The 26,951-nt window shown below is 38.3% G+C and overlaps 2 protein-coding genes across 6 annotated transcripts in view; one reads left to right on the top strand and one right to left on the bottom strand.

The window, feature by feature from the left end:
• The window catches only part of LOC137244576 (beta-glucuronidase-like), a 126,443-nt gene that overhangs the window by 12,399 nt on the left and 87,093 nt on the right, over positions 1 to 26,951 (bottom strand). The gene's annotated exons all lie outside the window — the stretch shown is intronic.
• LOC137246751 (uncharacterized) lies at positions 19,748 to 21,449 on the top strand. 4 transcript variants are annotated; one of them, XM_067777760.1, is made up of 4 exons: positions 19,748 to 19,769; positions 20,159 to 20,269; positions 20,328 to 20,487; positions 20,719 to 21,449. In XM_067777760.1, exons 3-4 carry the CDS (start codon positions 20,444 to 20,446, stop codon positions 21,050 to 21,052), a joined length of 378 nt encoding a protein of 125 aa, XP_067633861.1. In that variant the 5' UTR covers positions 19,748 to 19,769; positions 20,159 to 20,269; positions 20,328 to 20,443; the 3' UTR covers positions 21,053 to 21,449. The 4 variants fall into 4 exon arrangements, 3 of the variants coding, with proteins under 3 accessions (XP_067633861.1, XP_067633859.1, XP_067633860.1); XR_010951687.1 differs by lacking the exon at positions 19,748 to 19,769 and adding an exon at positions 20,574 to 20,660 and having other exon boundaries at positions 19,871 to 20,269; XM_067777758.1 differs by lacking the exon at positions 19,748 to 19,769 and having other exon boundaries at positions 19,871 to 20,269.

Genomic DNA, 26,951 nt, shown 5'->3' with positions numbered 1-26,951 from the left:
CGTCGTCGTCCTCCTCTTGCCCTTTTGGTTTAGAGTATTCGAGGCCACCTTCAGCCCCTCGTGAATGTTGTGCCGTGTGTTCCTCTGTGCGAGTCACAGCACCATTTCGCGGTTGGTCCTCTTCTAGCACGTTCGTGGTGACGTCGGGGACCTCCACCTGTCTTTTTTCCCTTAGGCTTCTGAGGTCCTTTTCGACTTCGCCCACTTCCAGCGTGTTAGGATTTTTATCCTCGGGACTTCTTTTCCTGAGTCGCATGTAAATTTTGCCAGTGCCAAAGGACATTTTGCCAAGCTGCGTGTACAAAATATCCTCCGCCTGCTTGTTTATTTGGAAGATGTAGAACTGACCATCCTCGGTAGGCCGAGATACAGTAAGTACCTTCCAATCCTGTGTCGGTATGTTCGGATTCTGATTCTGCAGAAGTCGCAGTGTATCCTCCGACTTCATCACGCATGGTATCCATACCTAAACTTTTGGTACCGTGGGGATTTGCGCTTTATCCACCACCTCAAACCGCGCGTTCGTGCCTTGCCTTTGGAGGTTTGGAACGACTTCCTCCAGCCACCGCAAGCTCGCGATGTTGTCGCACGCTATCATCTTCACACCATTATACCATCCCCCCGAATCAATGGTTGGAAGGGGCTTACTTGGTTGCTCCCGCATCATTTTAAGCATTAAGCTAATAAGCTCCCTCTCCACAGATCTCCACCTTTCAGTAGTCATTTGTCCGAACGGACTGCGACGATCAACCAGCGCCACAGTCAGTGACTGCTTTGCCACATCACTCATCTTCTCGGGAAAAGCAGGAGTCTTAGTGTTATCTCCCTTTGGCACCTCCGAGAACACCGGAGAATTCGCGTTAACTCCCTTTAGCGCCTCCGAGAAAGCCGGAGTCTTAGCGTTATCTCCCTTTGGCTTATCTCCTACTTCCGTAGTTGGAACTTCCCTCTGACTGGCAGCTTTCGAGGTAGTTGCTACCTCGCTATTGGAACCCATCTGTTTTACAGCTTTGGGCCTACTTGTCTTGTCTATGCGATTGCCCTGCCTCGCGGCTCTAGGACTGGGTCCTTTCTGCCTCTTGAAAGCAGGCTTGTCGCCTTCTGCCGAACGTTGCCTCTTCATTCTGCCATTCGACGCTTCTTCCTCCTCGTACCGGTTGCAGAACCGAGGGTTTCTCGCAGCAAACCTTTTGAACTGCCTTCGACCTACTTCTACCGCTTCATGGGCCCATTCCAAGCGCTCGATCTCCACTTCTGTTGGGTCGACCACTGCTCCCAAGCGTTGTGCAATTCTTAGTGCTGCACGGTACTTCGAGAGAGCTCTTTTACTTCCTCTGCTCCGTACCCTTCTCCACTCTTCTACTCCGTTTTCATTTGTGTGCTTCTCCAACACGGAGGTCATTGAATCAGCACTACTCTCGCTCCCCGAGTCCGACGCATCGCTTAATTCGTATTTGTCGTCCTTGGATTGCGACTCAGTCCTCCTCTTTACATCCTCCTTATTACATTCAGGTAATGAGTTGTTCAACTTGGTCGTACGACCACCTGCCCGACAAGGCGGGCTCAGCGGTCCAGTATTATATACGGGGAAAGAACCGTCCGCCACAGCAGCGCCCCTTACTGCGGTAAGGCCATAAATACTTCCCGAGATGGCCCGGTATCGGGAAGGCTCCGTTCGAATACAGCCGAATTTATCCCCTGGCTGCAAATCGTCCAATAGGCACGGTCCGCATAACACCCTGGATTAGGGGGTTGGCAGTTCTTGGTCACCGACATCCCGCCGCCCTCCTATGAGGCGAAACGGCGCTATGGAGTTCGGCTAAGCCCTCACACCAACGACAAGGTGCCTACCCTAGTGAGGGCCTGTAAATGAGTACTCTTAATTAATTTTTTGATAGAACGTGATTCGATCGAGCTCCGATACCTCTTCAGTACTCTGTATAGATACTTATTTGTATTTCTTTATCGTGCCATCCCTAACCATTGTAGTGTATACACAGTTGCCAAACCATGTTTGCATTTGTGACCAAAATTCATCGGAAAAAAGGACCAAATATAAAAGAAATGGACCAAATTATTGTATTCTTTAATTGCCTTTGGTAATTCACAAATGGTCGAATTCGTTGCAAAATGTTTAATTTCAGGTTGTGGTAAATATCACACAATGCCCAAACACTTTAATTTTAATAAAAAACCTTATATGCATATATGTTTTAACGAAAAACCTTAGAGGAAAACCCGTCTCGCAAGCCAAACCAGTTCTATTTTATTTACATAAAAATCTTATTTTTAAAATAAATTTCTCTAGAGCTCGGTTGTATCATGTTACGGTCTGCTGCTGCGGTCTACGGCCATGATCCCCTTGGGAGCGTGTTCACGCGAACACACCTAGCGATGTGGTGAAAGTGGCGATAAAAAGAAAAATATCGAAAAGAAGGGAACAGACAGAGCGGCCATCACGAGAGGTAAAAAAAACCAGCACGTTTTTTCTTGTTCCGGAAAAAAAAAGGAAAAAGAGGTTGGAAAGGATGATCTAAGTGTCCAGAAATTAATTTTTATCACTGCTAAAACAAAAAGGAACAAAAATTATGGAATTACCAACATTTGCTTAGACGAGTTGCCGGAAAAAAAAAATTGAGCTGAGTTGGTTAACTGTGGGGGAGTTGTGCTCTTAAATTTTCCAATTAAGGGCAAGCGTACTTCCAATTGAATTTTAAAGCCGATACGCATTGTGCACATGAAAAGGATCTTATACTACTTTTCGAACCTAAAACTGCATTAATTTTCTGCAAGTCACATTTGATATCATCAAAATCGCAATTCCAGACGCGTCTGGAAGAAATGCAGCGACAATCAGCTCCGCAGTTACAACTGAACCGAGTTAAAAGCACCGTAGAATCAAAAGACTTCTCAAAGGCAGTGTAACTAATCCCCCACTAATAACCAACATTTGTTCACCGTACACAAAATCTTACCTGCATTCCAAAGTGGGTAATTCACTTACATTTGCCATTCTGACTGCTTTACTACTAGCCGCAATTTCACTTTTTCGTATGGCAACCTACAACGGCCACATATTATCGGGACGTGGTCTGTGCTGACTGCATGGTGATTTTCCTTTCTTATTGTCTCCACGATACCACTCGATGTCACAAATTGAGGACGGACAATTGCCGAGTCCAGAATTGGTCAATTAGGGATTAAGCGAACAAATTGGGAAATACCCTAAAGCGCATTCGTGTATGTATGAAGGTACACCAAAACCACCACAAACTCCATACGCAGTAGCATATGATACAACGCCAACAACAACAACAGCCAGGCCGCCAGCTATAAGCCTGCGGAATGCCACATACAATAACCACAACGTTAAAACAATGGGTGAGTTCGTTCCGTACTACGGACCATTATAATCTGCCAAAACCGAATTCGACAGTAGGATACTTTGGAAACCACTTATAAGAAGATTTAGTATTTAAAATTATAGAAAGTATTATACTAACTAGATTGGAGTAATTAACACACATACATTTACATTTTCATATACCCATAAGCATAGCCATTTAAAGATAAATTGAATGCATTTCAATAGCATTAGGAATGCGCTGCTTTAGACAAGCGCTTTGAGAAGGCCGTACGCCCATTAATTTTTGTATTGCTTAATTGAATAATTGGAATACATATTATAGAATACTATTTTATAAATGATTTGGCATATATTTATCTTATTTTGGCTATTCAATTCGGGGTGATTCAAATGTGACTCAGGAACGTAGCAAAACCAATCTTGTTACCACGTTCAATGAGTCCCAGGTGAACATATAGAAGAAAGAAAAAAAACATAACTTAAGTTACGAATCAAATAGCAGTAAATTGATACATAAAGGTCAAAAGCATGTATAAGTACGCCCTTTTGTTTGAGTGAAGTTGGAAGCATAATCAATAATTGAAAAAATGAGAAAAGGGTATTAGAAAAAAAACAGGAGGAACACTTTTTTTCCAAATTTTTTTCCACTTCCTAAAGTCCGGTTCTTTTGGATATACGCTCACTTAGAACTCACAAATATCTATAACGACACGCTCGTACCCAGACAGCGTCATCAAAGTTGTATAAAGAAATGAGTCACATGTGACTTATGAACTCATTCCACTACGCTATTATGAGTCACATATGGTTCATCGAACAGGGAAGTTGCCAATAAACTTCCATGAATACTTTTTTTTGACTTCTAGTTTTCCTTCAACTAACCCGAAGTAAACTAAATTAGGATAAAATAAAATACAATGAAATAAACTAAATTAAGATAAAATAACCTCAAATGAAATAAACTAAATTAAGATAAAATAAAATAAAATGAAACAAACTAACTTAAGATAAAATAAAATAAGATGAGATAAACTAAAATAATTAACACGGAAATAAAACCGGGGAAGAAAATATATCAAATTTTTTCAACGCCTAGTAACTTTGAATTTCGAAACATTCCAAGACGTGTGAAATATATTAAAAGGATTCCGTACGGATTTCCGAATGGGTTTAATGATACAATTTTTAAGCTTATTGTATGCATCTGCAAGTTGAAGAATAGATAAAGAGAGATAATTTTAGTTCTGCATTTCATCAAAAAGAACCTACTGTAGTGAACGTGGAAGTACCCGCAAAAATTGTTAACAAATTTTAAAAGTTATTTAATTTCTTCTATTTACCTATATAAATTCTAAGTTATTACATAAGGAAAGCTATGTAAAAGAAAATGTCCACAACGATTTCGAAAAGAAAAAAAATTGAAAACTTGAGAACTGCTTTAGAACCTTGAACATTTTGGAATTTTCAATAGATTTCTGTCTATACCGTTTTACACGGATAAATAAAGCCCAATAACGTTACGGAGAATTAGAAGCAAAATTTTGGAATTTCTTTCGAAAACATTTTTTTTTCTGTTATTTTTAAAAGCTTTCAATATACCGCTAATTAAACTGGTTGTTAAAATTAGCGAAATAAAAAAGGGGGAAAAGTTCGTTGGTCTTAACCTCAGAGATTTATCTAGTATGTATTAAATATAAATATAGTCTAAGTTTCACAGGAATGAATTGTCAATAAAAACATTGTAGTAATGGGAATGCTGGCGTTCTTTTTTACTTAGAAGGCACGTAGGGTATACAGGTAAGGGGCCACCGAAATTTAGGTGCGTCGGTGGCCATGGTTATTTGAGGGTGGGACTAAGCACCGGGCGTCGCAACAACACCCGCGGCGCCCTTCTGTGTATTCGGCCTTTTATTTTCCTTTCAGTTTTGTTATTTTACTTTTCAGCTTTATTGATATTTGATTTCAGAGTAGTAACCGGTCATGTCCGGTTCGGTAATTTTTTTTTGCGTCAGTTTTTTTTTGAATTTGAATTTAAATTTTTGAATGTCAACGGTCTGTCCGTGACATCCGGTTCGGCCGGATGTTGTGTGATTTTGAATTTTTAAGCGTTTTGAGTCGGTCTCTGCGCTTCTGTCAGGTTTTTTGAATCTGACAGCTGTTGCTTTTGAACAGGCATGATATGACCATTTTTTCTGTTTATGGCGCAGGAACAGTAAGGTTGGCAAGGACCCGCCCCAGCCGACAATGACTAGCCACTGTGCACCACCACATCATGCCGACCGCCTTCCTTACTGCTTCCATAGTAAATGCGTTTCCATAACAATCAATTTATTTTAAATGCAGTCCTAAAAGTTAAGAAAATAATATGTTTCCAACAGCTGGTGATCCATTTTTTTTTTTCTTTTTTTTTTAAATTTAATTCTTTACTCTTCTGTCTACCAATGCATTCATTATAATTACTGATATTTTTTAAATATCCAATATTTGTACCTATAAATCCAATATAATCATTGTACCTAAAATTACTCAAAATTTGCTTCATTTTGATGGTATAATATCGACAGACAAACTTTTTTTGATTGAACTCTTTAGCTCAGGCCGGAGATATATATAAATATTAAATGCTGCGACTGATACTGAATATGAGAGGTGTATAGCAGAAACGCCATTAACTTCCAGACACAAAGATAGAAAACAGAGCCGTATCGCAGTGTGGGGCGTGCGTAAGAAGACACTTTCCACAATAGTCTTGAAATCCCTTAAACTTATCCATTTGTTTTGGGCTTTGTAAGAAAAATTTAAATATCGACATCCCAAACAAGATGTAACACTTTAAACATTTTTACATAGGGTTTCCTTGTACAAATTTTTTAAGGGTCACTTTTTTTGGCATTTCGATATATTGTTTCACAAACTCTCAATGCCTATCGGAATGCTTGCGCATTATAAAATAAATTAGTTTCATGCTTTGACTTAGTTTTCAATTTAAGAATAGCTTCATCACTGGCAAACTCCGTCAAATTTCTTTGAGGTGCACGTGCATATGCAACAACTATTTTTAAGCTCAAGAAGTGCAAAAAATCTATCACGAAAAGTGTTTGATAACCCATCGAAATATCTAGCCACCAAAACAAGATTTTCTGATTGAGCGCTTGTTTCATCAACAAATAACGAAAATTTGTTTGCTTCAAGATCCAACACTTTTCTAAATTATCTGCTAGGAGAATTGTCATTGTTCTGCTACATTTTAATGACAGCAGTTTTTTCGTAATACCTATATGACACTACTTTATTTTATCTGTATTTGTCCTGTATTTTACCTTATATCTTTTGTCGCCCTCCCTCCTAATACGGTTTCAGCACTGGTGTAAGTATGTAAACTATATCTCAAAAAACTAACGAAATACAAGAAAAATTCAACCTATTTAATTAGAAACAAACGAGCCAGTTTGTTTTTTGATATGTTTTTTTGGCATTCGGCCGGCTTTTCTTTATTTTTTCTGACAAATGAAAATTTTATTTTTATTTTGAAAATTTTGTGCACAAAGATTAAACGAAAATTAACGTTCTTGTAAAAAAAAACAACCAAACGAACGCATAATATTTTTTCGGCTATATTTTCATGGTTTTATTGTGAAAAAATTTGGTGAAAAATGAAATGAAAAAAAGTCAACAATAACATGTTAAACGTTTCGTCGTTGGATTCCAAGCAAAAATAAATTAATGTCATATAGGTATAAGAAATCCATTGAGGTAAATTGAAAATTATGTGAAGGTTAAAGAAGGTGTGGCACATTTTGTGTGCAGTGTTGAACATTTTTACCTCAGTGAAAAGAAAAACAAAATTACCAAAATCTTGATTACATCCTAAAAAGGGCTAAAATTTAAAAAAATGGACCAGCGGACCAAATAGGGTTGGAAACGACAATTTGGCGTCCAAATGCACTGTGAATGATGACTAAGTGTGATATCTTTTGCATAAACGTCAAAATTCCAAAGTGATTGGATCACCTGATTTGTATTTGACTATCGCTGTCTCATTCTGTCTCTCTTTCTATCACCCGCTGAAGATAGGCGCCGCCATATTGAACAGCCTGTCAAAACGATGAAAAGTAGCCATATTGAACAGCCTGTCAGGCAGTTGACAGATAAGATAACACACTTAGTCATCATTCACAATGTCCAAATGGACCAAAGTGGCAACCATGTTTGTATCCCACTAATCAACTTCCAAGATTGCGCATTCACGAGTTCAAAATTTCTTCGTTCTGCTCATCGACGTCATAGTTGACTCTTGGGCGAATAAAAAAGTGAGAAAAAAAGAGCTAAAGGAAAATAGTCAATTCAGGCCCCTATTATGAGACAAATTCGATCTTCGACTGTGGTCGAAAAATCTGATCGAACGAATTTTCATTCTGTATTATGACACCCTTTCGAACAAGACTCACAAATCACCTGCCGGATTGCGCATTGACGAGTTCAAAATTGCTTCGTTCTGCGCATCAACGTCACAGTTGACCCTTGAGCATATGAAAAAAGAGTGAGGAAAAAGAGCTAAAGGAAAACGGTCAATTCATACGTCATAAAAAATGATCTAATGTTTACATGCGCATTGCGCTATCTCCTTGTGTGATTTGTGATCAAGCACAAATCATACACAGAATGTAAACAAAAGATCAGTTTGTTTTTATGGGCAATTACATGTCATTTTCCTTTAGCTATTGTTTTTTTCTCTCCTTCTTTTGTTTTTTCTCTTTTCTTAGAGATAACCCCAGCGGGTTAGGGGGTCAGAATATTCCCGCGGTAGGTATGCCTGTCGTAAGAGGCGACTAAAATATCAGATCCAAGGGGCTGCGTAGCGCAACCCTTCAGGTTGCCAGCGCAATATATAGCTTCTCCAAACTCAATTGTCAACCTCACCTATCCGCGGCGAATCCTGTTTCACTAACAGACGAGGCTCTGGCGACCCCAAGATCTTCATGGAACTTGGAGTGGGGAGGGAGGGGATGGCCTGAAGGTTTAATGTGGCCACATAAATCGTTCCCGAGATGGTCGGGGTAGGTGCTGTGGTACCGGAGCGTACCGGATCTATATACGGCAAAGGACCATTACATCGATAACACTCCCCAAAGCCTTCGGGGAGGAGCCTTATCGCTACAACAACAACAACATCCACAAATTGTCCACTAAACAAAAAATTAACTCAATAGAAATTGTAAATAAACCACAAATCACACAAATAAGTTTGCGCATTGCGCATGTAAACAAAAGATCAGCTGTTTTTTAAGGGCAATTCATACGTCATTTTCCTTTAGCTCTCGTTTTAATCTCTCTTTCTTTCATTCGCTCAAACAGTCAACAGTGACAGTAGATGCGCAGAACGGAGCAATTTTGAACTCGTAAATGCGCAATCTGGATGAGTGATTTGTGTAAATAAACAACAGTCAAAAATATAGGGATCGTATTTTTATCGATATTGTTATGGTTACGCATTTACTATGGAAAGCAGAACGGAAGGCGGTCGGCATGATGTGGTGGTGCACAGTGGCTAGTCATTGTCGGCTGCGGCGGGTCCTTGCCAACCTTACTGTTCCTGCGCCATAAACAGAAAAAATGGTCATATCATGCCTATCAAAACGAGCAGCTGTCGAATTCAAAAACAAACTGACAGAAGCGCAGAGACCGACTCAAAACGCTTATAATTCAAACTAAAACAACATCCGGCTGAACCGGATGTCACGGACAGACCGTTAACATTCAAAAAAATTCAAAAAAAAACTGGCGCAAAAAAAAAAAAAAATTACCGAACCGGACATGGCCGGTTACCAACGTTGAAAATCAAACTCAAAAGAAAAAAACGGCTGAAAAATAAAAATATAAATAAAAGGGCCGAATATATCTTGGGGGCGCCGCGGGTGTTGTTGCGACGCCCCGTGCATTTGTCCCACCCTCAAATAACCATGGCCACCGACGCACCTATAATTCGGTGGCCCCTTACCTGTATGCCTACCTAGTGCCTTCTAAATAACGTAGACGCCAGCATTCCCATTTATATTACAATATTTATTTGAAATTCATTATAATTGAAAACTTAGTCAAAATTAGCAATATTACTATACTAAGGCTTATTTGCACTAGTATAAGGAAAACCTAAAGCAAAAAAAAATCTCGACTAATTGTGTGTGTATTGACAAGGGTTAATATAATGCAAGAGTTGATTTCGAGAAAAAAAAATGCCCTACTAAATATACTCATACTTAAAGTTTTGGGGTTATTCGTTTGTTTTTGTTGTAGCTACGTATTTTGTATCCTTATTTATTTATTGTGTTTATTTATTTAATGGATTTATTTGCTTTAATTTAATTTTTTTTTGTTTTAATTTGATTTAGATTAATTTTAAATGTTATTTTATTTTAATGTCTATTATTTTATAATCTCTATTATTTTATTAAATCTTATTTTATTATAGTTCATTTTATTTTTGGAATGTTTAGTTTAATTTTATTGTATCGTATTTCCTTTTTATTTTATTTTATCTTAACTTATTTTCGTTGTTTTATTTAAAATCTTTATTATTTTATAAAATTCTATTTTATCTCATAATTTTTGTTGCATTTATTTATTTTAATATAATTTTATTTTAATGTTAATTAAAATCTTAGCTAAATTAATGTGATTCAGAGTATGTCTAGCATCTTATATTTACCCAGATAGGTACATACGTGCATATATATACTAGAAGACCCGGCAGACGCTGTCCTGCCCTAAATTTCGCCTATCTGCATAAATTTTAATATTTTAGTTACCGCCTTTGAATATATGTAAAATATAATTCGATTTACAACAAATTCAACTCCTGCGCACTTTCTTATTTTTGTATGTATTGTTACGAATATTAGCAAAACTAAGGAGTGCTGCCAGCTCTAAGCCGATCTAAGCAGTGACGTGAATGCACATCAATAATTCAATCATTATGTATCTACATAAACGAATCAATAATTGCGTCTACACATATGTACACATTCCGACGAGCAACATTTACATACAAGGCAGCGAGAGATGAGATGTCACACACCGATGAATTTACTTATACGCTTATGTGTGTGCGGGAGACTGTAAACTGCAAACACATGCATATACCTTATCTGAGTTGTCACAAGAGAGAGCAATAATTTGTGCACGTAGTTGTGGCTGGCGATTTTGTAGCCGAAACAACTAGTAACTTCTGGAAATCGAAGAGCCTAGAAGTATGCAGCGTAAACTATAAAAGCGATGCAGGCGAGTAAGAAGTAATTCAGTTTGATTTGAGTTGTCAAGCAGTTGCGATTAAGACGATATCTAGCGAGCAATAGCAGTATTATTTTGAATAGTAGAGTTTCATTGAGCTATCAATCAGTGTGGTTATTAAGCAAGCTATTCGTTGCACAGTTGAGTGTATTGTGAAGTACCTTAATAAAGGCCATTTTGCATTATTACAAATTGGAGTTATTTATTCAACAGTTTTGTGATTCGAACTTAGCAGAGGATTGCAAATAAGAGGAGTTGCAAGTAAATTCGTTACAATTGGTGTCAGAAGAGGAATTGTTGAATAAATTCCGAAGATTGGGAATACAACTTGGACATGGCAAAGTTCAGTGAATTTAAGATCCAGCAACTGAAAAAGGAGTTGGAAAACCGGGGATTAAATACAACTGGGAATAAGATCGAACTTCAAGCACGGCTACGAGAGGTAATGGAATCGCAAGGAATTGATGTGGACGAGTTTGTCTTTTATCCTGATGGGGACGAAACAACAACAAAAATTGAAGAGAAAAACGAAACATCGCAGACAGTTACGAGCACAGACTTGAACATGATATTGGCTGCAATAACTGCTCAAACATCGACAATGTCATCACAGATGGAATCGCAGGAGACACGTTTAACATCCAAGATGGAAGAACAGAAAACGTATATGTCATCTCAACTAGAAGAACAGAAGACGTATATGGTATCCCAACTGGAATCGCAGGAAACCCGTATAACATCACAATTGGAAGAACAGAGGACACATTTGGCGTCTCAACTGGAAGCGCAAGAGGCACGTATATCTGCAATGTCGGCACAAATTTCGGAACAGGTATCATCGCAGCTCTTTGTGAAACTGGAAGAACAGGATGCAAAAATTTTACAACTCGAGGACAAAATTGATGCCGAAATAGAAGCGTTAAAAGGTCGTATGGAGCAGTTACAACTAAACCGCCCAGCTGTTTCAGCGAGTAATCCAAAGGTAAAGACACCATCCTTTGACGGTTCTGTTCCTTTTCAGGTCTTTAAGCTACAGTTTGAGAAGACCGCAGCAGTGAACCAATGGAATGCTGAAGATAAAGTTGCAGCTCTGTTCGTGGCACTGAAAGGGCCTGCCGCGGAAATCTTACAGACCATCCCAGAGTACGAGCGGAACCACTACGAAACATTGATGAGCGCTTTAGAGAGACGTTACGGAAGCGAGCATAGGAAACAGATATTCCAAATTGAGTTGCAAAACCGCTACCAAAAAGCAAATGAGACATTGCAGGAGTTTGCTTCAGATATTGAAAGATTGGCTCATCTTGCAAATGCAGACGCACCCGTGGAATACACTGAAAGGGTAAAAATCCAGAGTTTCATAAATGGCATACGAGATGTGGAAACGAAGCGGGCTACATATGCGAATCCAAAACTAACGTTTGCTGAAACGGTATCGCATGCACTGACTCAGGAAACAGCCTCACTTTTGAGTAAGCCAGCGTACAAAGCTCATCGCGTGGAAGTGGAAAAGCCAGACTGGGTAGACGCAATTTTGGAAGCATTGAAGGGTACGCAGCAGAAGAATAATGATGCAGTCAAATGCTTTAAGTGTGGAAAGCCAGGGCATATTGCGCGTTATTGCAACACCAACCCTAACAGTTCCAACAATGTGGGTGGTCGTAAACGCAGAGCAGAAGGAGATGAGCAAATCTCCAAGACAAATCAATCGTTAAACTAAAGCGAGTCAGCAGCAAGGGGCGACAGCTGACTCCCTCAATTGAATGCCCCATAATCTCTATCTCACAAATTGGAAGAAGGTCGAGCAATCTTACTGTCGGAGGAAATGTGGATGGGAAGGAACGTTTACTGACTGTAGATACGGGTGCATCTCATTCCATCATTCGAGCGGATTTAGTCAACAAGAAGATAAGACCATTGCATGGAGCAATATTGCGTACAGCCACTGGAGAAGACACCCAGGTAATTGGAGAAGTAGAATGTGAAGTAGCAATCGGGAACGTCACGGTACTACACAATTTTATAGTGGCAGATATTGTTGATGAAATCATAATTGGAGTGGACTTCTTAATCAACCAAGGCATCAAAATCGATATGCAAAGCAAGACGATGCGATATAAGAACATGGATGTGCCACTTAATTTCGGCTACGAGAGAGGCTACAGTAGTAAACGAGTGCTGGTGGAAGAGAGTCAGCAAATACCACCAAAATCAGAAGCAGTCATCTGGGCAAAGGTTGATGGAGATTGTGGGACAAACAAATTGTGGGTTGTCGAAGCAGCAAATAAATCAGCACTGAACATACTTGTAGGAAAAACCCTGGCTATGACAAAACAAGATGGACGTATTCCGGTAAGAGTACTAAATGAGTTCAAGTCACCATTCAATTTGACCAAAGGAGCTATTTTGGGAAGATGCCAAGAGGCCGAAGTAGTTATTAACTGTGAACAGCTCCAGGAACACGTTTCATCTAGTAATACTGATCTTTCAAATGATATCACGGCATGGACGCATGGGCTAGAGGAAGCCTATCAGAGTAAGGCAAAACAACTGCTCATAAAATACGCGAACATATTTGACCAGGATGGTTCCAAACCAGGCCGCACCAATGTTGTGAAACATCAATTTGACACTGGAGATGCGAGACCGATCCGTCAAGCTCCACGTAGTGTTCCACTGGCGAAGCGGGAAGTTGTGAGTCAAATCATTCAAGAAATGAACGACAGCGGCGTCATCGAACCATCAGCTAGTCCATGGAGCTCACCGGTAGTACTTGTAAAAAAGAAGGATGGAAAAATGAGGTTTTGCGTGGACTACCGGAAGTTGAATGACGTAACGAAAAAGGATAGCTACCCATTGCCAAGAATTGACGACACTCTGGACTCGCTATCTGGTACGAAATGGTTTTCCACGCTGGACTTGAAAAGCGGCTACTGGCAAGTGGAGGTGAAGGAGGAAGATAAAGAGAAAACAGCCTTCAGTGTCGGTGATGGTCTTTGGCAATTTACAGTGATGCCTTTTGGACTTTGTAATGCACCAGCTACTTTTGAGAGACTCATGGACCAGGTACTGAAAGGACTACATTGGAAAACATGCTTGGTGTACCTGGACGACATCATCGTATTGGGCAAGAACTTTGATGAACATCTTAAGAACTTGGAGGAAGTTTTCCAGAGAATAGCTGGCGCTGGTCTGAAGTTAAGTCCCAAAAAGTGTGCGCTGTTTAAAAAGGAAGTCAATTATTTGGGTCACAAGGTAACGACAGAGGGCATCTGCACTGCGAACGAAAAAATAGAGGCTGTACAGGATTGGCCAAGACCACAGAATCTACATGAATTGAGAAGTTTTCTTGGGCTGTGCACATATTACCGCCGATTTGTACCAAATTTTTCCAGCGTAGCCCATAGCCTCCATGAGCTTACAAGAAAAAACAAAGCTTTTGAATGGAAGAAGGAGCAAGAAGTGGCTTTCCAAACATTGAAGGAACGTTTGTGCACTGCCCCAATGTTAGCATATCCGATTCCAGGAGCAACATTTATTCTAGATACAGATGCAAGTGGATATGCTATAGGAGGCGTTTTATCACAACTGGTCGATGGACAGGAGAAGGTAGTTGCATATTACAGCCGTTCGATTGGAAAACCAGAGAGGAACTACTGTGTTACGCGGAGAGAGCTGTTGGCATTGGTAGAGTGCATTAAACATTTTCACAAATACCTCTACGGCCAGCGATTCCATGTCAGGACAGATCACGCAGCATTGAAATGGCTTCTGCAGTTCCGTAATCCGGAAGGACAATTGGCACGGTGGATCGAGCGACTTCAAAGCTATGACTTTTCCATTGAGCATCGAAAAGGTAGTACCCATGGAAATGCCGATGCAATGTCACGAAGGCCATGTAGTTTGGAATGCAAGCACTGTTCAAAGGCCGAGGCTAAAGAAGACATTATAGATGTCCGGCTAATGACTATAACGTGTACGGATGAATGGGACAAGGAACAACTAAGAAAGTGTCAGCTAGAAGATACAGATCTGTCACATGTTATGCAAGGGCTCGAACGAAACGAAAGACCAAGCAGAGAGGATATGTCAGCAGAGCGTCCCATTGCGAAGTCATATTGGGCACAGTGGAACAGTTTGGAATTGATATCCGGTTGCTTGCATCGAGTATGGGAGAGTGAGGATGGTCAGTGCAAGAAGAAACTTATAGTTGTTCCCAGAAAAAGGATTCCTGACGTGCTCAGCGAGTTGCACAATGGTCCAAGTGGAGGCCATCTTGGAATCACGAAGACACTCGAGAAAATTAAGCAGAGATTCTATTGGGTTGGTTGCCGTCAGTCGGTCACCGAGTGGATTGCCAATTGCGAGGTATGCAACAGAGCGAAAGGGCCCAAAACCCGAAGTCGTGGCCAGATGAAGCAGTATATTTCAGGTGCACCATTTGAAAGGATCGCCATGGATGTCGCAGGTCCATTTCCTACTAGCAACCGCGGAAACAAATACGTACTGGTGGTTATGGATTATTTCAGTAAATGGCCAGAGGTATACCCAATCCCAAACCAAGAAGCAGAAACAGTAGCAGAAGTGGTTAAAAACGAATGGGTTGCAAGGTATGGTGCACCAATGGAGTTACATTCTGACCAAGGCAGGAATTTTGAATCAGCTGTGTTCCAAGAACTGTGCAAGAAGTTGGGCATTCGAAAAACACGGACAACTGCATTGCATCCTCAGTCCGATGGTATGGTGGAACGTTTCAATAGAACATTGGAGGAGCATTTAAGGAAAGTAGTCGACAAGTACCATAAAGACTGGGATACACACATATCATTATTCTTGATGGCCTACCGATCGGCAGTACATGACACAACGGGCCAAACTCCCGCAAAGGTAATTTTTGGCAATGACCTTCGACTGCCAGCTGATTTGAAGTATGGGATAGATGCCGATGCGGAGAGGAATGTCAAGAAATCCACTGATGTCTTAGAAGAAGAGCTGAGAGAGATACACGATCTGGTAAGGCAACGAGCAAAGATTATGAGTGACAAGATGAAAGCGAGGTACGATAAAGCAATTAATTCGGAAGGGTTTCAGGAAGGAGATTTGGTGCTGCTATACAACCCACAACGAAAAAAAGGTTTGTCCCCGAAATTGCAGTGTAACTGGGAAGGCCCATACAAAGTTGTAAAACGGATCAACGATGTAGTGTACCGCATACAAACCACTACCAAACCACGAACCAAAATGAAAGTGGTTCATTTGGAGAGATTAGCAGCGTTTAGATCGAGAGATTTGTCTGATCGGGACGATCAGACTTAGGTGGAGGGCAGTGTTACGAATATTAGCAAAACTAAGGAGTGCTGCCAGCTCTAAGCCGATCTAAGCAGTGACGTGAATGCACATCAATAATTCAATCATTATGTATCTACATAAACGAATCAATAATTGCGTCTACACATATGTACACATTCCGACGAGCAACATTTACATACAAGGCAGCGAGAGATGAGATGTCACACACCGATGAATTTACTTATACGCTTATGTGTGTGCGGGAGACTGTAAACTGCAAACACATGCATATACCTTATCTGAGTTGTCACAAGAGAGAGCAATAATTTGTGCACGTAGTTGTGGCTGGCGATTTTGTAGCCGAAACAACTAGTAACTTCTGGAAATCGAAGAGCCTAGAAGTATGCAGCGTAAACTATAAAAGCGATGCAGGCGAGTAAGAAGTAATTCAGTTTGATTTGAGTTGTCAAGCAGTTGCGATTAAGACGATATCTAGCGAGCAATAGCAGTATTATTTTGAATAGTAGGGTTTCATTGAGCTATCAATCAGTGTGGTTATTAAGCAAGCTATTCGTTGCACAGTTGAGTGTATTGTGAAGTACCTTAATAAAGGCCATTTTGCATTATTACAAATTGGAGTTATTTATTCAACAGTTTTGTGATTCGAACTTAGCAGAGGATTGCAAATAAGAGGAGTTGCAAGTAAATTCGTTACAGTATGTTTGTATAATTTAATTACGTTACGCCTTCACTTATTGATTTATTAATTTATCTGATCTAATGCAAATTGATGCAATTGATTTAACTCGAATTCCCGTAAATAATTATTTACTCTTATTGTTGCATGTTATCTTTATATATGTATATTCGTTGCATGTGCTACTATATATGTATGTATGTATGTGTAGATTTTTGTTTGCTTGTATTTGCACACTTAAACGCTAAAGTATTGTTGTCTAACTTTCGCTATACTTGTGCTTTTGCTTAGCCATTTCATTATACAATTATGTATGTTTATGCTATATACTACATACTACATTCGAACATTTTCTAAAATGTGTTGAAATTCTTTTAAACATTTCTAAAATTAGTTGAAATTCTTTCAAATCTTCCCGAAATGGGAATTCGGAACAAAATTCATATTTTAAAGCTTTAGAAATGTGAAAAGGTACTAAGATTCAGCACATTTACTAACCTTTTTCCCTTTGGGAAATTTAATGAAAAAGCGTACTTAATTTTAAAATGATTATCATATTTGATTTTTTTATACTGACAATTTTTTTGAGCGTTAAATCGGGTTTTTGTTTGGTCCTGGCATTTTTAAGTGACTTCAGATCTACATTTTTGATATCAAGGCTACTTTTATGACTATTAAACTTTCTAATTCTAAAATTCCATTTTTTGTGTATTATTATTACTTTTGTTTTGGAACGAACTCACCAAAGTCAGGTTGCAGGCCATTGGTGTTGGCTCTGCCGTTGTCGTTGTCATTGCAGGTTGGTGTTGGTACTGTTCTTGGTTGTTGCGCTCTGGTCCGAGGTGATCAAGTGAACCTGGTGGCAATAGAACTCCGTGTTGACCTTTACGATCCTGATGACTTGGTGCTAATTTTGGCGTTCGTGGGTTACGCTGCCGCGTACTGTTGCCGTTTCTTAATTGTCCTTACGTTACTACGAAAACAACACAATTGCGTGGTTGCTGTTGACTAAAATTGGTCTTGAGACTGATCTGTTGCTTGGAAACGCTCTCCTGCAGATTACTAATATAGGCGGCCTGCTTGTTTGCTACATTGCTAGACCTATTTTTCGATACAAATAAATTATACTTTTCGCTGTTTTTCGGTACACTTAGTAAACCGCAGCACCCTCTGCTAAAGCGATCTATTGCTATCACTGTTGACGTCGACCATCACTTTGTATTAATGGCGTTGTTGTGGTTCATATTTCACTTCAATCGATTGTTCTGCATTATTCAATTTAAATAGACAAAATTTAAGACAATACCCAACGAAATTAGTTCCAGGTCAGCAGAAATTTTTCAGGCTTGTCTCTATCGGGCGGAAACTCATGGTAGAAGAAAAATTTTTCTTAGTGATAGCCGGTCTGTCTCTTCCTTCCTTTTTGATATTTTTCATCGCAACCTTTGCCACATCGCTAGGTGTGTTCCCGTGAACACGCTCCCAAGTGGATCGCAGCCATATACCGTAGCAGCAGACCGTAACAATATCACGTCGACATCAATACATTGCCTTAATAAATACCAACCCACATAGCATATGGAAGATTGATTAAAGTATAAATCACCACAATGAGACATTTTCGACTCATTTTGACGACTAAAAACTGTTTAATCAATTCTGCGATCAAAAGAAGGCTCGAAATCGACTCCCTCTTTTGAGTGAAATATGATTTATTTAAAAAGCCACAAAAAAATGTAAAGCGATCACAAAAAATGATTAAAATAATATTCCAAATAGACTCTTAAATGTCTCGGGAAAGAATCGCAAAAGATTTAAAACACACTTAACAATTATTCACATAAGACTCATAAATGATTGTAAATATGACTCGAAAAAGACTAAATACTGATTAGAAATATAGGTTAAAAGAGGCTCACCAAGTGTAGTCGCGCGTAGGGTACCATTTTCTCCCGACGAGGGAGTCTTTTCTGATCAGAAAATGAGCGCAATATGTTTATTTTGATCATGCTGGAGACTCGAAAAAGACTTTAATATGATTAATAATTTCAAAAAATGCTGGGAGAGAATTATGCATTGACGTGACATTGATGTTGATACTAGAGGTTTACGCCGATCACTTTATCGGCGGCGGCGGCGTAGGCTCTATTATATACCGGCGGCCGCGGCTCGAGCGGCGCGCTGGCGTACGCCGGTGTTCTTACTTTAAAATGCTTGATTTTTCTATTTAAAAAAATAAAATTTAGGAAAGGTTTTGTTTGTATGTATTTAAGGAATTCAACGTGTTGGCCATTTTGGAAGATCCGGGGTTTATGCCTCAAGATCTCGCAGACCCTTCAACAATTTTCAGGAGTAGCTCCTTGCGGAGGGATTGTCCCTCGTTCGTTTACTACAGAGAGGCTTCGAACCTAACCCAGGTCTTTGGAATTGGTACTGCTGCATCTGCTGAAAAGAAATAGAAATACATAAAATGTCACACTTTCGTCTGTATAGTCTGTATATTTCGTGCAAAGCGTAGTTTCACCTAGGGATAACTCCTAATAATCGCCGCGAACACAATTTCTTTAAATCATTTGTTGCTCCTTGGCGGCCACGCATAAAGGCGACTTACGGTTGCTATTAATGGTCTATTAATACTCATGTCTCTCGTGGCACAGGGCGCCTCCAATTTTTGCGGCTGTTTTTAAGAGCTATAATTCCCGATGTGCGAACAGTAGCAATCCCCATCACCAGTCGCTACCAGGGGCAAATCCAGCACGATTTGGGAGGGGGAGGGTGGGGGGCGATTTAAGTCTACTTTTTAAGTAAGATAAAGTGACCTTAAAATTTTTCATACAAACGCACATTCATATCTACACTCATCTACAAAAGTCATCATCACTCAGATTTTTTCAGTTTTTACTAAGTTCTGCTTCGACCTTCATTATTTGTATAATTATATAACACCAACAATCCAAATATACACTTAAGACTTTTTATAAAATTCGAGAAAATTCCGCGAATTTTCATGCAAATTTTCGTGGAAATTTTTAGCTTTCAGTAAAGCTTGAAACACAATGCCCTGACGCCGCGAAATAAACGCGACGAACATCGCCTTGTCAAAAATAGAATCCCCATAATTACATGAAGGTGAACACAATGAACGCCAAGAGCGGAATTTACGCGACGTCATTTTACGACAATAGATTTAATGATGACAATTTATGCCAAAGGTGACCATATTTATTTTTTGCTTCAACGCTCACATTAAATTTAAACTAAAAATACATTTATCTCGTTCTTTAAAAAGCACAAACATACATTTCCAAACTCTGGATTAGAATAAATTAATTTGCATGATTATAATAAAGTTTTTCAGTGAGTTCTTTGTGTGAAGTCATTAGTTCCTTCTTCTCTCTTCCTTTGTCCTTTCATATGGTCACCCTTAGTATAGTCAAATCAGCTGTTTGTGTAAAATTATTTTGTGAAAATTTTGTATGCAAATTGAAAATTGAGAAATATAAGTGAATATATCATAGAAAAAGTTAAGGAAAACGATTGTTTATATAATCTTGGTTCTTCAGATTATAAAAATTTAAATAAAAAGCAGTCGATATTTGAAAATATTGGCATAGCATTGACCTTGGATGGTAAGTATTTATATGTTTTGATGTGGATTCTTCTCATATGTTTAAGTATCCTTTTTAGGAGAAACATGTCGTAAAAAGTGGAAAAGTCTGCGAGACACTTATAAAAGGCGTAAGCGCTGTGCGCTCTCTCCTTCCGGGAGCGCCGCAGGAAGTGATACAAAAAGTTGGAAATACATGAATGCAATGCAGTTTTTAGACGACTATCCTGATTCAAGAAAGTAAGTACAGGGTTATGTATATTGCCGCGATGGGTTTGAGTGGTTTTCATTACATTTCGCAATTACTACACGTCTAAAAATTCCAGGAGTGGTATCAAAAGATGCGTTAGAATTCCCACAATATTTGGTACAGTGATACTCTATATGTAATATAGTGTGATCGGGAATGGGATGTATGTAATAGAAAATAGATTAGATTAGATTATCAATCATTTATTTTTTTCTTTTTAGAACTGTTGGAAATTGTGATCCTGGCATGATTAACGAACATACTGATGTATATGAAAAGTCAACAGATTACTCAAACTCTTCAAATCGTGAACCACTTATTGTATACGAATCGCAAATAAGCGAAAATTCGACAGATTGTTCCAATTCTCCAAATGCAATTATGGATGTTACTTTTGAACCGTATATAGTATACGAACCACAGTTAGTTGACGAGAATTCCAAACCTTCAAATGATAAAGCAGCTAGAAGCTATGTCGCTCAGAATAAGAACCGGAAGTCAAAAAAGCAAGCAGATGCCGAAGTTACTTCAGTTTTAAAGGATGTGCTAAAATAATGCGCAAAAACAATCCAAGAGATAGCTTGTGCCCCTGAGCAGGAAAAAATACGGGATTCAACTTCGCTTTTGTTTGAAAGCTTGGCGAAAACAATTTCCAGTGCCAACTTATCACAGAATAATGTGCGCAATATTGAAAAGAAAGTTGTTGCTTTAGTTTATGAAGAACTAGGAAAGACAAGTGTTCAATAATTTCACGTCTTTAGCTGATAGGTAAACAGTCGTAAGTCCAAAAAATATATTTTGAGAAATGAGAAAAACAAGTACCTCAATGACAATGACAATGGCAATACATCGTAAAGTTCGAAGTGTAGGCAACCAACAATATCTGAGCTAATATCTTTTGCCAGAAGGTCAAGAAGCCATAATTAAATTGAAAAATGGTACTAGTTCCATTTGGACTAAAAGTGGAGTTGCGACTGCTTACCTCTCATTACAGACATATCGTTAGCTTAATGCACAAAGGACCTAACCAACATATTTGAAATTTGTACGAGTAGCGAATCACATTTTATTTTCGCGTTCACAAAACATAGTATGGCATTTAAAAGTGGCTATGGTTCGAACCCTTTAAATTTTTTGTCAGGGCGTTTTTTAATATATACCAAAGTCTGCGAAAAATGCAGTATCAAAAAGTCTGTTGGTTAGGGCCTTTGTTAATTAAGCTAACGATATTTATGTATACCAGTTATTCCCAACGGCACTGTATGCCATTTTGGGTCATATGTTGCCTTTATACAGAGAATGGAGACCAAATTCGAGCGTTGAAGTATGCAATTTAATAACCTATCGGTATTGAATAACGTATATTCTATAGTTCAAATTTGTGCAAAACATTGAAATTTTATTTAAAACTTGATAGCAACTAAATATACATCTTTCTCTTTTGCTAGATGCACAACTTTCAAGTAATTCAACTCAGAGACTAGACTAGTTAAGCCTTTAAACAAACCTATAAACTTTTTATTAATACACATACACTTTTGCTCACGCAGTTAACCCATAGTAATTTTATTATTCGTAATTCAGGTTTTATTTCGTTTCATAAAGCAATTACGTAACTTATCAAAAAATACTACAAAACTTCTAATTTGTACATGGGTCCTTTTATGATAAAAATGTATTTTGTGTTTATATGTATTGCCGATCTAGGACTTTGGGGCGTTTTATCAGGGAAATCCTGAAACGTTTGTAACTTTCGCTATTGCTTTGCTAGTTTGGAAGTATGCCATAATTTTTCTGAGGGATAACAGCTCCTGTACAAAAATTATGAATAGTTGCATAGATTAAAATATAAGTTTGGAAATTAATTAGACATATTTTGCTAAACTTGTATGGAGCGAATTTAATGCGCTAAAGTAAGATGGCTGAATTATGTAAGCAGCTACAATAGACCTTTGTGAGAAAAAAATTAATTTTGCCATAAAAGTAGATGCAAATCAAAACTGGACGTATTAATTGACAGTTTTATGTTACTTCGAGCAATGAAATTTTACTACTTGATGGTAAATGTGTGTGTGTATTGTAAAGACATACAGCAGCGAAAAGAAAAATAGCAGTGGCAATCAAATTAAATATGCCAATTAAATTCTTTTTTTTCGATATTTGAAGAAAAAGCTTCAATGAATTTTGTTGCTAAAACTATGCAAACCATTCGCAAAAAAGTTTACAAAAAATTCGAAAATTCGAGAGAATTTTACAAAAATTTCAAAGCTTTTATTAGAATTCTCTTAATCTCTTTGAGTATGCAGCCTTCTAGTCCTATCAATTTTAGCCTAACAAAAAAGAAAGTTGTCCACAATCGAAATTCCCATTTTCATCACTGCTGGCTCTGTTCGGATCGAAGTATCCACTACTACTGTCAAGCATTAAATAATTGTGCAAGACTATAGTTGCTAAAACAATTTTGTCCACATTTTCTGGAGCAGCGTGAATCGTTGTATGAAGAACTCTCCATCTATTTGCTAATATACCAAAGGTGTTTTCAATGTGCACTCGTACGGAGGATAACCTTTTGTTATAATTTCGTTTGGCGGGTGAAAAATTTCGACCAGGGTAAGGGCGCATGAGATTAGGCTTCAGAGGAAATGCGCTGTCACCGACGAAAAAATATGGAAATATTTGGTCCGTACCTATTTGAAATATGGCATCAATTAACTGAAACCTTATCTGTTATAAACATTTTACCTGGAAGGTTATCTGGGGGAGGAATTTCCAGGTCGTTTCTTAGGATCATGTTACCAAATACGCTTCGTGCCAAAATTCCCCCATCGCTTTGGCTTCCCAACGCACCAACGTCTACAAATGAAAACGTATAGCTATCATCGCATATTGCAATCAGAACTACACTGAATGTCTTTTTGTAATTAAAAAAGAGTGAACCACTACGTCAAAGTAAACTTCACTCCAAATGCCGGTAAAAGCTTCCACGTATCACCTACGGTTTTCAGACCATCTAGTCTCTCGTCGTTTCTCCGAAAAACGGTGGAGCTCCTGATTGGCCTGTACAAACCGGAAAAGATTCCTTGCTGGTTACTGTCGCCACCACAGCATGTCTATTCTAAGGGAAGGTTAAGGAAAATGGTTTTAACAAAATACTGCTTGGGATCATCGCAAAAAGCCAATGGGGCATTCCAGTTTTTGCATAGAACCTGTCCAAAATATAATATATGAGTATATATAGTTACTAAATACCATACTTCAATTGGAGCAAACCTGTCTGCAATGTTTTTCAATTCGGTTTGATTTGGTTGGGCGTAAATTTCGCGTAGTCCATGCCAAATTGCATCGCATGTTTCGTATATTATTTTCCTAACTGTAGAAACACCCAATTTATATGACCAAGCTAAATACTGTGGATTACAGCCTTGTGCCAAGAACCTGTTGAAACTCCATTTTTACACAGATATATAGTTTATAAAGTTACTTACATCAAAGTGATACCCAAACGGATTTCTTCACTTATTGGTTCTCTTATGGAAAAACGTTGAAGTCGCTCTCGTAACAAATTCACTAGCGCATTAAACTTTGCAACATTCATACGTGTTGCCTTGAAGAAATGTTCTTCATCTGAGAGTTTCAATTGTGCGAAGGAAGTTTCGTGGAAGCTCAGAGTCTTCCTTGTACGATTAACTGGCCGCACCCACCATCGCCGCTTCAACTGCTGGCACACCTCGCGATATATATTCACCATTACAAAAATGATGTTTATAATTTAAAAATTTTCAACAAACGACCTCTGTTATTCATTTTTTGTATATACTGCTAATGCTGACCTTAAATTGAATTCATTTCCCACAAGAAATGGTCACTAATATAAGAAATTATTTTCCATTGAAGAAATGACAGAAAATGTCAGAAAATATCGCCGCCGCTGTCTATTGTGTTTAACTGGACGAAATATCTGAGCGTAAATTTGAAAAATGTCATCGCCCGACGCGGCGTATATCGTCGTCGCTCGGCATTGTGTTTACAGCTTAAGAGTTTTAGATTCGAAGAACGCTACTTTTGACATAGCGGCTACGGTTACCACTTCGATCCATTTATACAAAACTGGTGCTTTTTGTTTAGGTTTGGTCTGATGGCCACTTTTCCTCCAATCTGGTTCTTTGTACGGAAGCGAGAGCAAAAGTGATAAAAAAAATAGATTTGTTTGCGCCACTAAAATGTGTATATACTTAAACCAAGACCGATTAACAAGATTATAGATTTTTCTCCAAGATATCACATTACAATGCATATTCAGGCGGCTTTTTGGCCGAAGTGTCAGCCGATATCAAAACTATGAAATAAAAGATTTATTTCTATGTATATATTAGGGCGGGTCGATTTAAAAATCGCTCATTGCTCTGTGAAAATCGTAAATCAGGGATCAAAATAAGAAACTTTGCCGAAGGAACCATACTTCTAGAACGAATTCTGATGTCCCCCCCCCCCCCCTTTGGGTCGAACTTTTGGATAGGGGCAATTTCAATTCTACCTGCTGTGTCTTGTGGTGGCTTAAAAAAAACAAAACAAGCAATTTTACGATCTGCAATTGTGTTACAGTGATACCTTCATTTTTTAAAACGGTTGAATAAAAAACCCACACAACTATGTTTACGACATGCAAATGCATCACAGTGATGCCTTGGTTTTAAAAGGGGGTTGTAAAAACGCTAATTTCTAATAATTTTTTTTTATTTCTTTTCTATTACTAAGTTAAATTCATTTTTTCATTTACATATGTTCTGACTAAATAAATTTCTAAAGAGAAAAATAAACTCCAAAAGGAAAAAACATAGGCATTTCAAAGTGGGATTTTTTAAAACTTGCCCCTACGACCCTAAGGGGGGGACATCAGAATTCGTTTTAGAGGTATGGATCCTTCGGCAAAGTTTCTTATTTTGATCCCTAGAATATGATTTTCACAGAGCAATGGGCGATTTTTTTGCCTCCTCACAAATCGACCCGGCCTAGTGTATATCTTTTTTCATAGTAGGGCAATAGGATCACTTAACACACGTTCTCAGATTTTTTAGCACTAAGAAATAATTATCACAACATTTTAAGACGGAGGCAGACATTGCTAAATTGACAAATGAACGATTGAATAAGCAGGCCTGAACCGTGATAAAAAATAAATATAATAAATATATACTTGGCGCGATTTATCTCAGAAAATATTTAGGCTGAGCTTCTCTTCAACTTTGCATCTTGCCCCTTTTTAGTTTCTCCTACAAATATACGGGACGGGGCTTTAATTTTTTATGCCGACTCCGAACGGCACCTGGAAGGCAGATGAATTTTCACTGAGAATGTATTTAATGGCAGAAACTTTTCGGAGTGTTTGCCAAACCACTGTCAAGGGGCGACCCCGCTTAGAAATGCTTTTTTGTAATTGAATAAACTTTTTGCTTAAATTTTGACGTTGCTTTTGTGCGGGTCTTGAACCCAAAACCTTCGGCGTGGTAGGCGGAGTACGCTACCACTACACCACGGCCCGCCAGAGTCTTGAACCAGCAAAAGAAATAAGTTAAGCTTAAATTCCGGTTAAATAATTATAAAATGAAAATAACAAGTGTTCATTTTCTTTAGGGAAACCCCTCATTTTTTATTAATCTTGTTGAGAAAGTTTATGTTTCATGAAAAATTTACGCTTACTGTGAACCCTAAATAACTTGTTGGAAAGGATATTTTATTATTCCGTTTTTTCGGGTCGTGTTTTGAAACATTATAAATGTGTCAATTAGGCTAATTCACGACTATTTTTATTAGTTATCTTAGCTGAAAAATACTAAAAGTTTATCCACATTTAAGCAACTCTCCACATTGTTCATAAAGTACGAGCCCTCGACTTTCAAAGAATTTCTGCTGTATTAACCGAATTTCGGACCGGAGGAAGATAGGTTCCATCAACTACTAAGAACCGCCCAAAGGACTATAGGTTTACTTAATTCTACATATTTTTTTATCTTTATGTAGAATTATGTATAGTATAAGTCAGAGCTTGCCACAATTCCCAAAATAATAAAAATCATTTTAAATCTGCCGCTAAGGACAGCAAGTGAACTGCTATACCAAGACAGGCTTGATGTACGCAAGAACTCCATCCTTCAAACTTTAATATTATTTTATAAAATTAAAAATAACTTAATAAAGCATAATTTAGACATTCCAGAAGAATCAACACCAGAATATACACTTAGAGCTAGATTAAGTATGAAACCACGTATCTTTCGAACGGAAAGATGTGCAAAATCACTAAGACATTATGGTGTTAAACTTTTCAACAAACTTCCAGTTGAAGTTAAAAATGCAAGAAATGTGCAATGCTTTAAATTTGAGGTCAAACGACTACTTCTTACAAATTTTGATTTTATTATCTAGATGCAAAGTACGTTCTACACTATATTTTTAA

Source organism: Eurosta solidaginis, chromosome 3, assembly GCF_040869045.1.
Source record: "Eurosta solidaginis isolate ZX-2024a chromosome 3, ASM4086904v1, whole genome shotgun sequence".
Classification (NCBI taxonomy): domain Eukaryota; kingdom Metazoa; phylum Arthropoda; class Insecta; order Diptera; family Tephritidae; genus Eurosta; species Eurosta solidaginis.
The sequence above is the reverse complement of the archived record's forward strand: the minus strand, read 5'-3'. Positions and strand labels throughout refer to the sequence as shown.